Genomic DNA, 15,142 nt, shown 5'->3' on the forward strand with positions numbered 1-15,142 from the left:
CTACTTGGCAGTAGCAGTCAGAGCCTCCTATGTGATTGGAATTACGAGCATGTTAACATATGAATTATGGTATTAATATAATAAATTTGATGCTCAAGACTAACAAGAGAACCAAAAAAAATTGCTGACAGAATGGACTTACATATCCACTGAAATCATAATCAATACCCATCTCTTGCAACTTTTGTCGTTTGGCTTGTTCACGTTCAACCAACGACTTCACTTGTTTGGCATGTTGTTCTGGTGTTTTGGTCTGTAATGAAAATGATGTGTGAGCAGAACTACGTAACGATTCATTTCACGTCTTTGGGAAACGTATAGGGTACATACCCTGTTATGTTTTTGACGATGTAGACGTTGGAAGGGAATAGGTCTGAATGGCTTTTCAGTATTCTTGAATGTGTCTGGATGTACTTCATCTTCAGGCATGAATTTACCTATTAGTGAGTCGAGAAGGAGTAAATGGCATGTCGTGTTGGTTCAATGTGCAAGGATGACAATAGTGCACAGTGAAATCTTTCTTTTGTTGCTAGTTGCTGACAAATATCACCACCCACATTGCAAGAGACAATTCATCATTAAATAGTTGTGCATTGTTTCAGCAACAATTTTAGCAACTTCGGCATCTTCAAATTCAATGAATGCATAGTGTTTTGAGTGACCAGTCTAGACAAAAGAAAAAGCATGTTTAGACGTTTGACAGAAAACCCACGTATAGATTCCAAGAATAGACCAACCTTCTTGTTTCTCGACAACTTGAGTCTAGACACCTTGCCAAACTGAGTGAAATAAGTCTTCATTTCCCGTTCATAGAATCCATGCGGTATTCTTCCCAAGTAGATTACACCCGGAGTACTTTTACCGTTACTATTCTTGATTGATGCAGCCGTGCGTTTACGTTTCTTTGCATTGATTGTATCAGCCAATGCGTTCATGGATGGGTCAAGTAGGATTTCGGATTGGTTTGTAGCGAATTCGTCGGCTTCTTCGGTTGCTATTGTTGGTTCTATTATAGTATCGGTACTATCTGTAGTAGTAGCAGCAGTCTTTGATTTTGATTTGGTTGATTTCGATGACTTTGGTGCAGGCTCTTCGTCTTCTTCGTCGTCATGCCTGGGTGAGTATTGATGCTCGTCCTCGTCATTATCGTCCATTCCTTCAAAAGTGACTTCTACATCATCATCGTCCTCATCGTCGTCATCTTTACCCTGTTTGTCATCCCCTTCTTCCTCTTCATCGTCGTCACCGTCTTCAAAGTCCTCGTCGTCTTCCTCGTCGGTATCGTCAAACATTTCCCGTTCCATTTGTTCCGACATTGCGGTCTGTATGGGGCCTCTAAACATTGCTACGAAAGCACTAGCATTCTTTTCAGCTCGTTTGGCAATGGCCTTTTCAGAAGGAGCAGCATCCTTCTTTGTCTTTTTGATGACTTTGCTGGGTTTTGGAGTAGGGACAGGAGCAGCCTTCTTAGATGATGATGATGGTGGAGTAGTGACAGGAGCGTCCTTTCTGGGTTTGGCGGCTTCCTTCTTGACCCTTGGAGCTATTGTAATTCATGTTTAGATCTTTTTCTTTTGGCTACCACACACACTTCACGATCACGGCTATGGACAATACCTTTCTGGTGCTTTTGGGTCTTTGCTACTTTGGAAGCCTTGACTTTGGGAGCGTCCTTCTTGGCAACCGCCGATTTCTTGTTGGTTTCCTTCATCTTTGCGTATAATGTCGTTGAGTTTGGATGCAAAAAAAAGGAGCTGTCGATAGTCCACAATACGAAATGAGTCGTTGAGCGAATTATGGCGATCCAGTTACGTGTATTTTATTCAAATAATTCAATCCGCAACATAAAGTCACGACAAGTTCGGGCTGGGAGCTGCTCAAGACTGCAATGACATTCTTGGTGACAATTCAGCTTAATAAAAAACGTTAACAAATACCACCTGTCAACGGACTCGTAACGAATGCAAATTATCTACTTTAAATATGAAATTAATGCCTTCATCTGCATTACACGTCAACACCCAAAGTGCTTGCTTTACAGTTTGCTTCTTCCATCAACTTCTGCCTTTCAAACTCTCACAACAACAGCGAACAAACAGGGACCATGGCAGCTATCCGCGCGTCCTTCCGTATTGCCAGCAATGCTACTAGATTCGTAGCCCCCACTGTCGCCAGGAGAGCTTTCGTCACCAGAGCTGCTCCTCGACGAGCATTCTCAACTGAAGCTCCCAAAGCTGCTGCCCCTGAACCTCCAAAGGAAGCTGGTGGCTCAAATGCTCTATTATGGGTACTATCTCCTTGCATTTTCTACCTTGTTGATGTGGTGCATTAGAAAATTGTGTCTTGTAATCCAACATTTTGTCAATCTGTAGGTTGGTCTTTTGGCTGCTGTGGGTGCTGGTGGTTACTTCTATCTCTCTTCTCAGGTATATTAATACTGCTTTATTTATAATATTATTGTCGTCATCCACTGCTGCTTGTGCTGTGGATTATCAAGAAGCTCATGAAATCGTGTGGTGTCACAACCAATTCCATACACTATCCTAACCCATTCAATTCTCAAAATCCATCTATCTTCCACAACAGGATGGAGGTATTGCCATCGCTGTCAAGAAACCACTCAACTACCAAGAAGTCTACAACACTATCGGTGAGTACAACGACCTCATCTGATAATAAATCCACCTCTAACAAATGTACACTCATAGCATCCATGCTCGACGCTCCCGACTACGACGATGGCTCATACGGCCCCGTACTGGTTCGTTTGGCATGGCACGCTTCCGGTACCTACGACAAGGCTACAAACACTGGCGGTTCAAACGGCGCTACCATGCGTTTCCCTCCTGAGGGCGGACACGGTGCCAACGCTGGTCTGTCGGTCGCCCGTGACCTGATGGAAAAGGTAGACAAGAATGAACATGCTTGGTTTGAAAAGACAAAAAAATAGCTCATACATTTGTATAATAGGTCAAGAAGCAATTCCCTGACATCTCATACTCTGATCTATGGACTCTTGCTGGTGTAGTCGCTATTCAAGAAATGGTGTGCTTGACATACATTGCGCTTCACACAAATAAACCACACTGACAACGTTACCGTATTGACCTTGACTTCACATAGGGTGGCCCAACCATTCCATGGCGAGCTGGAAGAGTCGATGCTCTCTCTGCTGAAGCATGCACTCCTGATGGCCGTCTACCTGATGCTGCTCAGGGTCAAGACCATCTCCGAAACATCTTTTACCGAATGGTGAGTATATTGTATTGAGGACATTTTTATGTGGTTTGCTGCGGGCTGGTGGTTCAAGTCGTCACAATTTGTTATTTGCTGTTCACGTTTATTGAGTTGTTTGCTCAAGTCGTCATTACCATGCAGTGGCACCGAAACTAATTATTCGGCATTATCGTTTTTGTCTTAGGGCTTCAATGACCAAGAAATCACTGCACTTGCTGGCGCTCACGCTCTAGGTTTGCATTGCTGCTTTTTGCACCTTCTGGTTACTTCTTTTGCTTACTTTTATGTTCTCATAGGACGTTGTCATACTGATCGTTCCGGATTCGATGGCCGTGAGTCGTTTTGAATCTGTTTAGAAAAAAATCTCTTTCCCTAAACAATCCACTCCCTTTAGCATGGACTCGTTCTCCAACCATGTTCACAAACGACTACTACAAGCGTCTGCTTGAAGAAAAATGGGTTGACAAGAAATGGACTGGCCCTAAACAAGCAGTGGACAAGGCTACTGGTCAATTGATGATGCTGCCCGCTGATTTGGCTTTAATCAAGGACCGAACCTTCAAGAAGTTTGTGGATTTGTATGCCAAGGTAAAGGAAAATATTATTTTGTCACCAGCTGTCTCGTTCGTGACGTGTTTGTGACAGGTCATAAAGCATCTGTGATTCTCTTTTGGTTGACGCCAAGAGCAATCGTTTCGTTGTTCTCTTTCAGATATGACCTTTAAACTTCTACACCTTCAACTATACATTAGGATGAACAAACCTTCTTCTCTGACTTTGCCAAAGTATTCCAGAAGGTAAAAAGAACCATTTAAAGGACAATATTTCCGTTTTCGTTGGCTATTCTCTGTTATTAAATGCTTTTATCTGCGTTATAGCTGGAAGAACTCGGAGTACCATTCAAGCCAGACACTCCAGTCTTTGAATTCAAACGCACAGAATAAACCCACAAAAACCAATTCCATAGTTATTTGTAAAAGAGAGAGATGGAGAGGGAAAGAGATGTAAGGAATCCTAGTCTTTCCTTGATGGGATGAAATATATTCTCTTTTTGTAGAACAAAAGGAAACAAGTTGAAAACAAATCATATCAAACAAATTACAATTGCTTTTTTGCTTGGGTGTCCTGCTCCTGAAGATATTTCTGATTCATTTTATTTTCTCAATCGTCTAAATTATAACAGTGGGAGCAACAAAACATGCAAACACTTTTGCAAAAAAGTTTGGGCAGCCTAAACAAAAAATTTATTGGACCTTGTTGATGACCTTCTTCTTGGCCTTGATGTGAGTGGAGAATGAGAATTTGGATCAGGACTAGAAGTTTCATATTTACATGAGACAAAAAAACACTCAGTCAAGAAATCAACGGACTTACATCCTTCTTTTCCTTGGCCTTGACTTCCTTGACAGAAGGAACTGGTTTGCCAGCACTATGACACAAGAAGGGCGCATTAGAGAATAAGATGAGTTAAGAAAGACAACTAAAACTAGGACGTACAAGAGTCCTTTGGGCTTGAAGGGACGCTGCAAGTCACCAGAAGCTGGCTGACCCAACAGGTGGATTTTGGTCATTGGGTTATCATAAACAGTCTTGAAACCCAATACACATTGTAATGTCATGGGGCGCAAGTATCCCCAATATAAATGAATTCCAGTGATTGCTGCGATTCCCATCTGCAAAGACGTGAAAGTGAATAAGATTAGGAGATATAAAGCGATTACGAGATGTGCAGGGATGTGAAGCGAATGGAGTCATTGAAATGTATCTCAATACAACATCACAGGAAATTTTTTTGGTTTTTGGAAATGTACGTACCAGGGCACCCATCACAGCTGTTCTCAACTGTGCGACGTCGTAGTCACGGACAGTTGTTTCCACTATTTCTGCCTCGGCACTAGATGATTAATCGAGTATTAGAAGGGGCAGCCAAAAGACTGACGAAACCAAAGCACGATAGTTCGTCACTTTTGTGACATACCCCGTATCCATTGGATTCTTGACTTCTGTATACTTGAGCTCAGTCTCATCTACAATCATCATTTACGTGTGTTAGAGCTCGTGTTTACAAGGACACTGTGTTAAATTAGATGACATACCTTTCTTGGCATCGATTTGCGTATATATATAATAAAATATTGCCATTTGGATGACTTGCACTGTTGCATATGCAATTCGAATGTAGCTAGTTGCATAGAGGTTCAATGGGTCAGATACTTCCGTATACGACGGGCACAAAAAACGATCAGTCCAACACCACCATTGGATGCAGCATCCACTTTTCTCAGACAGGATACATACTTTGCATTCTCAGGTGTATCAAAATTTAATCGGTTTGCCTATGAGGACAGTGCATGGTGGTTAAAATGTCAATTTAAGATTCCGACACAAAATAAGATGTCTCATACCACTTGCATAACACCGAAAGCAAGACCGATCTGCAAGAGCTATAAAATGCATAAAGAAGATATACAATTAGTAATCGGTTTGGCTGCATGCTTGCAATGTGCGCCCAAAAATGTTGGCTAGTTCACTTCCACCACATAAACCAAAGGACGCATAACGACAGACAATACAACAAGAGTCTCAATAGCTGCAACGAGAACTTACTTGGCCAGACATGGACATGATTGCTCTATTTTCCTTCTGTTCTCACGGGATGGGTATCAAAAAGAGAGCAAGCGAACGACGAAGTGAACGAAGGAAAGTCGATTTGAAAATTTTCGAATAAAGACGAGGGGCTGACACACGTATACGAAATTGATAAGGGTTTAGTGTCGTTGCACATTCAGTTGTAACATCTTCCTTGTTAAACATCTTGAACGAGCAATGTGACGCGACAAAAACGTAGAGAGATCCGCGTTGTGAACATACGTTTGCTATATATAAATATTTACTTTTGAGGCATGGTACATGAACTACTTGCCTACTTGATACTCTATTTCGTTCGGTGGGAATCAATACTCCTTCAGACGCCTCTTCACGACAACCAACCTCTTCATCAGCATCATCTCCCACTTCCTCACTATCAACATACAAAGAAATCTCTCGTTCAACTAATCACGAGCAAGTATTTAGTTCATCCTAGCTAAGAAAAGACGACTCGGGAATCATTATTACCATAATAGATGCCTAAACCTCTTCTTCACTAGTCCAACGTGAAATAAACTCCTCACTATCACCGTCATTTTCGCCTTCCTCACCAGCAGCATCCGAAACAACCTCTGATTTCATACGAAAACCTGTGTTGTGGTGAATAGTGGCTAGACCTTTGACTTTACCAGCAAATGCTTCCCGAAGCAGATCACTAGCAGCAGACTCATCTAAGTCAGGTAGCCTGGCCTTGTCAATGTCAGCGACCATGTCTCGAGAGACCTCAACGATGGAATCTTCCAACAATATAGCGATTACCACGGGGTTTACCAAATTCTGTCGAGCTTCAATAGCTTTGAGTAAGTCGTTGCTGCAGAATTTGTCATTGTTGCGTATGGTGAAGTCGTTCAAAGTTGGCATAGACGACACGATATAGAGCACCACGTCGTTCTCGACAAGCGGTCCTTCCAACCTGAGACACTCGAGTTTGGTACACGTCGATACTATAAGCGATAGGTCGAAGGGCGTCTCGTCATGCATATCACTTATTACCAGGTACCTTAGTTGACTACCTCGATCGATCAAAAAGTATTCTAGCCCTGCTGACTTTGCCTTTGTGCTATCGATAGTAAGGTTCTTCAAAGCAGCAGCGTGAGCCAGAGCAGAGGGGTGGATTTCGACGGCGTCTTCACCATCTAGATATATGGTCTCCAACGTTGCAGAGTGTGCCACGATAAAGTTTGTCAGTGCCCTACAAGTTTCTTCTTCTCATGATAATAGAGTGGCGACGATTTCTTTTACACCTCGTGGAATTCCATTTAAGAAGTCACAATACTGGTGGATGTAGTCCAGTTGTACGTTCGTCAGGGATTTGAAGACTGCCATATCTCCACTGGAGCAATTTACCAAAGAGATTTCACGAAATCCAATACTGTTCAGAGTAGCAGCACTTCCATTTGGCAATGCGGCCAAAAGACTCTTTGGACATTCCTGACCTGCACCATCGATCGCACATCCACTAAACTCAAAGCTATGTAATTTAAGATTTTCTAGCATATTTGAGATGCTTGCATATATTTCTGGCGGCACACTTTCCAAATAATTTTTAGATTTGGAAGATAGTCCGATAAGATCTCCCACTCAATGTCACGATATGGAGCGACCCAGACGTCTCTATCAATAAGGGTTCTACAGCTGAGAATGTAGAAATCCAACTTCAGGGTTGTGAGAGACTTTGGCAGCTCATTCCATCGAAGATACTGCATGTCAAGACCATCAAAACTTAGTGAGAACTTGACTAGATTTACGAATGGAGCTATTCCGGCACAATGCACCAATTCTGACAGACAAACGTTTAAGCTGGCAACGGATTCGAGGGATGGTTGACTGTATATATCGGTTTTACGGTTTCGAGTCGCGACGAGACTGGATTTCGAAATAAGACGTGTGTCGTAATCTGGCACATCCATCGTCGTAATACTTTTATATAGAAGGGATACAGCTGCCTCGTTAAAGCCTTTGCAAGCCAGAGCTAGTTGGGCTAAATGGTTCTGCTGGTGTTCCAACAATACCGTTCGATCTTGTTCTTTCGCAGCAATAATCTCAAAGATAGCAAGAAGGATTTCGTTGGGCAATCGGATTCCCTTCCATTTGATATCGTCCATACTAGACTACTGTTTTACCTATCTGGACTATGTAGATGTCAAATGCAAACATTCAAATTCAATGTCCAACGAGGAGAGTGCAGATGAAGACAAGGAGGAGAAGAATTCGAAGATATGGTTTCGATAAAGCACTTACCTGAATGCGCAGATATCATCCAATGGCCAAATGTATTGATGCCAGCTATTTAGCTTAAAGCCTTGACGAATGCGATCCTTGGCTAAGTTGATACAACAATGGTCGCTATTAAAAGGAATCTTCGCATTGCGACTGAAAAGAATCTTACCTTGTCCTCAACCAGCTATGGTTGGATCTTATTGCAAGGTTATGTTTTGCTTTAGCTTAAATCAAACCAAACAAATGACGCATTTGCGATTCAACAAGACGTCAAGAGGAAAGGTGTAGAATTTGTACATTTCATGTGTTTCTAAATATTTTGAGGTTGAATTTCACACAGAAACCCTTCTAATTTCTTAAATGCCAGCTTTACGGGTTTGGATTTGAAGACACACAAACCGGTTGATTGATTGGCAATTGTTTCAATAGCGCCAACGACATGTCAACTGGTGCGCCCGTACATGCATGTGCACTGGTGTACCAGTTCACGTTAAATGTTCCGGTGAGGTTCAAGTTCATCACGGTTCCGTCCTTCCATGTCCTTGTAATGGTATACCAGTACGGCACATTAACGATCGACTTTTGCTTGACGTTGGTCAGCGCCTTTTGAGCCGAGTTGTTTTCCTAATTTCAACTCGTTAAACATTACGATGCATATCAGGTTCTTGTGCTTACAGTGTAAATCCATAACTCTGTGGACTGAGAGGTGGAATTGGCGGTATGGACAGTATTGGTATCAGTATTGGAGTAGTCCAAACCAACGGTGAGGCCTACTCCAAAGCCTCCAATCTGTTGGTGATGAAAAATAGTCATTTCAACATCACCACTCTGTGAGAGAGCCAATCACAAACCTGTTGACCTCCAAATCCGACACTCGCTCCAACACTTATACCTGCTCCCCATTCAAATCCACGACTTTTGAAAGATCAATATGGATTGATAACTTCACGACCTGAAATGTACAACGGTTCTACCTCACCTTGACTGTACAGTGTTTTCTGCAGTACTACTCATAGTTACTGACGTTCTCGGAGTGCCTCCGCCAAAATTTACTATGGTGACTGATGACAAGGTCGGTGGACCGCTGTCCGTTGAGACTCCAGCTGATAAACTAAAATTTCGAAATAGTCAGTCAAAATGCTTCGTATACATAGAAGTGAAGAGAGGAACCAAGTCCAGAAATACTTACTCGAAACCAGAGCTTGTCATATTCATTTGGTATGGCGCTATGAGGTGAAAGTGGTTGGTCAAAAACGTTGGGGGTTTGTTTTGTAAAGAGGATGCACGCAAATTAAAAGAAACGCACATGAAACGGATGCTGGTGCCGGTACAGGACTGAACCATACACCGTTATTGGCTTCACTTTTCACGTAATTCACATTGTTATGGTACTATCAGAAATTGGGATTTAGTTCAAAATGGGAAAATGAAATCGCTTGGTCCTTAGATCACACCTCATCCCAACCACAAATAAACGATGGTTGTCGGCCGTGTTTCATGTCGTTGTCTTCACCCAAACTGTAATCATGATTCTGGAAGTAGCACGTATCCCTCTTACGAATAAACCAAGAGTCTTTCGTTGCTCTTTGAGTGTTTTTAAGGATGAATTGCTCTGCAGAAGCATTATTGGCATTGGCAGGCTGGTAAACATTCACCAGCAGCACATCACGATGGTGTTTATCGTGATATTGCAGTGGCTATTATTCGTAAAATAATGATGAGAGGTCCGCATTTTGAGAAAAATACCGCGACATTGAGGGCTACCACTTACTCCTTCAGTGGAAGTTGTCACCCATCTTCCTTGATAATCTCGTAATAGGAAGGTCCATTCTCCAGCAAACCAATTGTAAGCTGCTGGGAATACCTGGAACTTCATGGAGTCTTTCAAGTCTCCAGATCCTGAAGCATAGACACCAAGATAACACGCACCTGTTCGAGGAAGATGTCAAACTTTTCATAATGTGAAGATAGTAACGGCATTTCCATACCATTTTTAGTATCGACGTAATTTTGACACTGCACACCACTAGCAACTGTAAGGCGAAGCGGATTCCAAGTTTGACGCTCCAAGACTGTTATGGTGATCCAATCCCCTGCACAAAAGTAGTAAGGTGAGGGGGACCCTCTAGTCCTAAAGTGATTCTCGGACTGGTTAGCTCTATGCTAGTATAAATGATCTAAATAAGTGCACCTAAGATCCATGATACAAGAGTTGTCGATGCTCGAGCCACCATTCAATGCTGGAACCGGTCCGTTGTTTGGATTGGGTGGTGGTCCTTGCGGATAAGCCCATATTGCCGTCTTCTTTGCATAGACTAGGCTTATGATACAAAGAAGAATCAGAGCCTGCAAATGTGACTTGGTGCTTGTTGCTGTTGTGTTGGTTGTGCGCATTGAGTTTTGCGTCTGGTATTTGGTGTCTGCTCGGGAAGCTGCTTGTCACTACGGAGTAGCAGCGAAAAGTCTTGAAATAATGAGCAATGTTCGTCGGTCTCGAGCGATTTGACTAGAGTTTATATCCTTGTTGTGTAGGCTGATTCATATGAAGAAAATCGGACTCCACCACTGATTGTTGTACCAGCTGTAGACCAAGGACAAAGTTCTTTCCTCAATTTGCCAGCATATCAATTTAACCTTTAACCAGGTAGCGGCATACTGGGTCACCTCCATTGGAACTTGAAAGGCCAACTGATTTAATGTCGCAAAACTGTCGACACAGAGAAGGAGCATGCACAACTTCTTGAAATGGCCCCATGCAGCGGCATGAAATTTGTGGATCCAGACTTGGACAGTAACAGTTCTAGGTCGTCAGTCGAGAACGTTTCCGCCTGTTGTCCCCGAGTCAAGCGAGACAGCTTGATGCGATGGCAAAATGAGGTAGCATAAGCTCTATCTGTATGATTAGATGTCGGTTACGCTGTTCAGCGACCTGAAAGACGCGATGATTCGAAACTGTTAAATTTGAAGCTGCTAACTTGGAGGTTGTCAGTTATCAACGTGACGATGTGGTGAAATGACACTTATAGTGAGACAGGTACAGGCGTAGCTACTACTAGCTTAATGCTTGTTTATGTGCCAATCTCGTCGTTCTTAAACGACGCCTTGAAGCTGCATTCGCTTGGTAATTGGTGATGTTGCGGCGAGTACGACATGTATAAACCTACGAGTCGAAATATCTAAAATAAGTGTGGCTCATTCCATCGCAAGTCATCTGTATCAATAACATCAATGTCAAGTACAAATCGACCAAATTTATATAGGGTTTTAGGTCATCACAAATCGCTAGGTGTGATACACTTGGATAATCAAATTATTAAACAGAAAATATTCGTACAAGCGCTGAGAAAAAAATTGATCTACAATAGTACTGAAGGTCTGTGTAATCTATTTACAACCGAGAGATCTGATTTCCATTTCCTAACAGAGAATCAACTCAAAAAATCAGTTTGAGTCCTTTCAGCCTAATTGCAACTTAACACTTGAAGGCTTACCTTGATTTTGAGAATTCACATCACCAGCAATCCATGGATGGCTTCGTACTTGCTCTATGGTAGCTCTTCGTGCAACTCTAGGCTCCAGCATCCACTGTAACAGATCAATACATATTTTGGATAATCCTGTATCGATTGGCTGCGTTTCACCAGCAATGGCTTTCTGGGGAGAGTCGAATGGCGCCACGCCATGCAGCATCACAAATAGCAAACAACCAAGAGACCACATCTGAGCTTCTGGACCTGCATACTTTGTACCAAGCAATATTTCGGGTGATGCGTAAGGAATCGTTCTAAATGTGCAATTTCACCGTAAGTCAATTGTGCCCAGATCCACAGCACGCGCTTAACTTACGCATAGAACCGATCAAACAATTGCCCCTTCCTGACGAAGGCTCCACTGCCAAAATCAATAAGCTTGATTTTGAATGTGTCATCAATCAGGATGTTTTCGTCCTTGAGGTCACGGTGGAGGATGCCGAAACGGAGCAAGTGTGCTGTACCATCGACCACCTGTCTAAATATATGTCTAGCCTGGTTCTCCGTCAGTCGTGAATGCTGTTCGATACAATCAAACAAGGTGCATTGCGTGAGGTTGTTCAGTGACATTTCTTCATTTGCCAGAGAGTCTAGGTTTGGCTGCGGTGCAGGCCAGGGACTGCCGAAGAATTCAGTAACCATGTAGATAAAGTCGATGCCTAAATGGTAATCCACATATTCTATTATATTTGGATGGTGCACCTTTAGAAAGTAGGGTTGCGTTAATCGCTGCACTATAATCCGTGTCTCTGTTTGCATTCAACCTTAAACGAAACGAAATCTCTGAAGCACCTACATTCTTGAGAATAAGGACTTCTATAGGAATCACGCCAAGCTCCTTATCTCGAGCCCAAGACTCAGCGAGCATTTTGTTTTTGAAGATAAATTTGATTGCAACTCGTCGCCCGTCAGACTTCCTCGTAGCAGCAGTCACAAAAGCAAATCCTCCTTCACCCAGTGCTTCCTGAATTATATACCTGGATAAAAACTTTTGGTCTTCGGCACAGATATTAGGAATGTAAGAGTGTCCAATTACTGAACTTGTCCACGTCTTGGCTATCGTTGATTTGCCACTTCCAGACGGCCGATCCAGCGGTGGTGTTGGGTATTCAGGGAGCTTCGGGCTCTGTCTCGAAAGCAATCTACTAGACTCATCTTCACTATCATTTAATGGTGAATCAAAATGTATCGTATCGGGTTTCGTTTTTCTTAGAGCCATAATTGGAGGGCCTAACCAGAAAGCGAAAGTTTTGAGAGCCAAATTCTCTTCTGTTCAAGTAAGCGTTTGGTTTGGTTTCGTTTGAAGGAAAATCAACGAAAATCGAGCCTTTCATACCATTATCATCAGAGATTTCCTTCTTGCTAGAAAGACCATTCAATTCTCGTTCCTGCTCAACACAGGTAGCATCTTCTACTTTTGCGTGATTTTGAGGAAGCACAGGATTGTCTCTGAAAGTCTTTCCGATTTCCAGTCGTTCAGAAGCTTGGTCATCATCTTTATCACCATCACTACCACGGACCGTCTTTCCATCACTTCCTAAAGCACGGCGAGATATGCCAGAGACAATGCTGAGCGACGCGAACGCTTCAGCAACACTCTCTGCCAGCGTGCTTTGATCCCACGTGCTACCAATGCCAAACAGAGAGTCCAGCAGATCTGTTGGCGAATCATCACCTCCAGTGTCACCACCATTTTTATCTCCACAAGCTCCAAAGTTACTTGGTTCTCCATTGTTGCCACAATCATCAGTGCCATCTTCGTCTTCTGTATTAGGAGGGTTCCGATATTGTGTCGCTTGTAGAGCTGGAGCAATCATCACACTATTTTCAAAGCAGGTTAGGCCAATAAAGCCATCGATATCGCCTTCTATGTATCTACCTATTCTGGTATTCAGCTTCAATCTGAAGACCAAATCCGGTAAAGAAATCGACGAGACCTAGTGGCCAGTCTTGCCCAACCAGAACCACAGAACCACCCATGAAATGCTTATCCCGAACGTATTCTGGGAATGTGACTGCGTTGAATCGCCCATCTTGCCGCCTTGAGCTACGTCCGGGACTGAGTGAGCTGGAAATATTATCAAATTGATAGAATAATTGGGTCATCAACACCTATAGAAACAATGAAAGTCAGCATTGTTTGCCAAGAATCAATTTGCTAAGCGGCCGTTACGGTTGCATCGGTCCAATGAACAGCAAAGTTCTTTAGATATGAAGAAGCCCAGACGATAAATCCGACAGAATCAGCTTGCGAAACAAAGTCAGAGCAGAAGAAGGATAGCAAGTGAAGCAAAACCAATTGGGATCCACTTGTTCTCTAAAACAGAGTATAGTTTAGGTTTGCTCATTCAAATAGTATGAAATGGACAAGACAAAGAACTTGCATGGTAATCCTGAAGCCAACGGAAAAAGGTCGTAACATCGTTCTCGCCATAACGTTCACGATACCATGATATACGAGTAGCGACTTCCGCCGGACTGAGGGGATGGTCGAGCAACAAGAAATGCAAAACCGTGGACTGAGTCGGTGAAATAGGACGAGCTTGTAGAGGTGATGACGATCTGGATGATGATGATCCCGAAGAGGAGGAAGAATGAAGAAGGTCTAGACATTCCGACATTGAGAACTGAGCCAGAGTTTTGGAAACAATTCTTGCACGATGTACTTACCTGAACCATCAGTGTCCTCTCCACTTTTATGTCTTTTGCGACCAAGTTTGTGCATGTCCATATCCACGTCCAGGGGCAATGCAAGAAACTCGAGCTCACTATACTCCAATGGATGTTTAACAGGCGCCGTAGGTATTATTGTCTGAGGAGTAGCTGCACCAGGAAATCTGACTTTGTGAATCTTTTCGAGGTGATCCTTAATGTTACTGGTGCTGTCTAAATCAAAAAAACGAGCCGTTATTAAGCTACTGAATCCAGCATAAAGCTCACGATTGACACAATATCTACATTTCGGATGTGTTTGGTGATTAAACTGTCGATGCGTCCATTTCTAGACAAAGAAGTTGGAACAAGTTAGAACAAGATGGTTGACAGTAATTTGCAAGTAAGTTTGTGGATCCGACAATATAAAAACCCGGCGAATTACCTTTGGGCAGTTCTCAAAATTGCATGCGGCAGCAATCGAAAAGTCGCCTTGTGTTTCACCAGGCCAAATCGTAACGTTTTCTCGAATAATCGGAATGTTCAGACCATTCGAAGCAATACCATATTTAGCATACTTCACGACACCAATAGTCGCCTCCATTATCGCACAGAGACTCTATTAAGCGACCAAACTTTGTTTGAGGGTTGACTGCAAAGCCACCATTAAGTTAGCAAGTTAGGAACTGTCGTTAGACTACAATTTGGAGTCTCCACGCGTCGCCTTATAAAGTGCCGTTGTTGAGGTGGCGGTCTCTCAACAAAAAAGTCGTTACAAACCATGCAATTGTTACAATGCATTATTATTCGTTTTCACCATTATTATTCATCCACAAATCCCTTTTTATAACATC

The 15,142-nt window shown here is 42.7% G+C and overlaps 4 protein-coding genes across 4 annotated transcripts; 1 reads left to right on the forward strand and 3 right to left on the reverse strand.

Annotated features, from left to right (window-relative positions):
- SmJEL517_g03719 (uncharacterized protein) lies at positions 1–1,711 on the reverse strand (the record flags this gene model as incomplete). Its single annotated transcript, XM_031169647.1, has 6 exons — positions 1–27; positions 143–253; positions 331–437; positions 558–666; positions 738–1,543; positions 1,618–1,711. 6 exons carry the CDS (start codon positions 1,709–1,711, stop codon positions 1–3), a joined length of 1,254 nt encoding a protein of 417 aa, XP_031024319.1.
- Positions 1,712–2,104: 393 nt separating this feature from the next.
- Positions 2,105–4,181, forward strand: SmJEL517_g03720 (uncharacterized protein; the record flags this gene model as incomplete). The annotated part of the gene is made up of 11 exons (XM_031169648.1): positions 2,105–2,287; positions 2,373–2,426; positions 2,587–2,650; positions 2,709–2,905; positions 2,971–3,045; positions 3,124–3,252; positions 3,422–3,470; positions 3,534–3,569; positions 3,632–3,825; positions 3,990–4,034; positions 4,116–4,181. 11 exons carry the CDS (start codon positions 2,105–2,107, stop codon positions 4,179–4,181), a joined length of 1,092 nt encoding a protein of 363 aa, XP_031024375.1.
- Positions 4,182–4,481: 300 nt separating this feature from the next.
- Positions 4,482–5,862, reverse strand: SmJEL517_g03721 (uncharacterized protein; the record flags this gene model as incomplete). The annotated part of the gene is made up of 9 exons (XM_031169649.1): positions 4,482–4,514; positions 4,612–4,666; positions 4,735–4,910; positions 5,053–5,131; positions 5,216–5,264; positions 5,334–5,419; positions 5,536–5,573; positions 5,643–5,681; positions 5,845–5,862. The coding sequence occupies 9 exons, from the start codon at positions 5,860–5,862 to the stop codon at positions 4,482–4,484; spliced, it is 573 nt and encodes a 190-aa protein (XP_031024374.1).
- A 2,613-nt stretch (positions 5,863–8,475) lies between these two features.
- On the reverse strand, positions 8,476–14,892 carry SmJEL517_g03722 (uncharacterized protein; the record flags this gene model as incomplete). Its single annotated transcript, XM_031169650.1, has 20 exons — positions 8,476–8,730; positions 8,782–8,895; positions 8,958–9,021; positions 9,086–9,217; positions 9,296–9,332; positions 9,413–9,497; positions 9,561–9,803; positions 9,878–10,035; positions 10,095–10,237; positions 10,298–10,421; positions 11,598–11,890; positions 11,953–12,338; positions 12,433–12,866; positions 12,973–13,457; positions 13,516–13,748; positions 13,810–13,953; positions 14,057–14,241; positions 14,307–14,522; positions 14,595–14,637; positions 14,734–14,892. The coding sequence occupies 20 exons, from the start codon at positions 14,890–14,892 to the stop codon at positions 8,476–8,478; spliced, it is 3,933 nt and encodes a 1,310-aa protein (XP_031024373.1).
- Between the last annotated feature and the right edge of the window lie 250 nt (positions 14,893–15,142).

Source organism: Synchytrium microbalum, assembly GCF_006535985.1.
Source record: "Synchytrium microbalum strain JEL517 chromosome Unknown SmJEL517_scf0021, whole genome shotgun sequence".
Lineage (NCBI taxonomy): Eukaryota > Fungi > Chytridiomycota > Chytridiomycetes > Synchytriales > Synchytriaceae > Synchytrium > Synchytrium microbalum.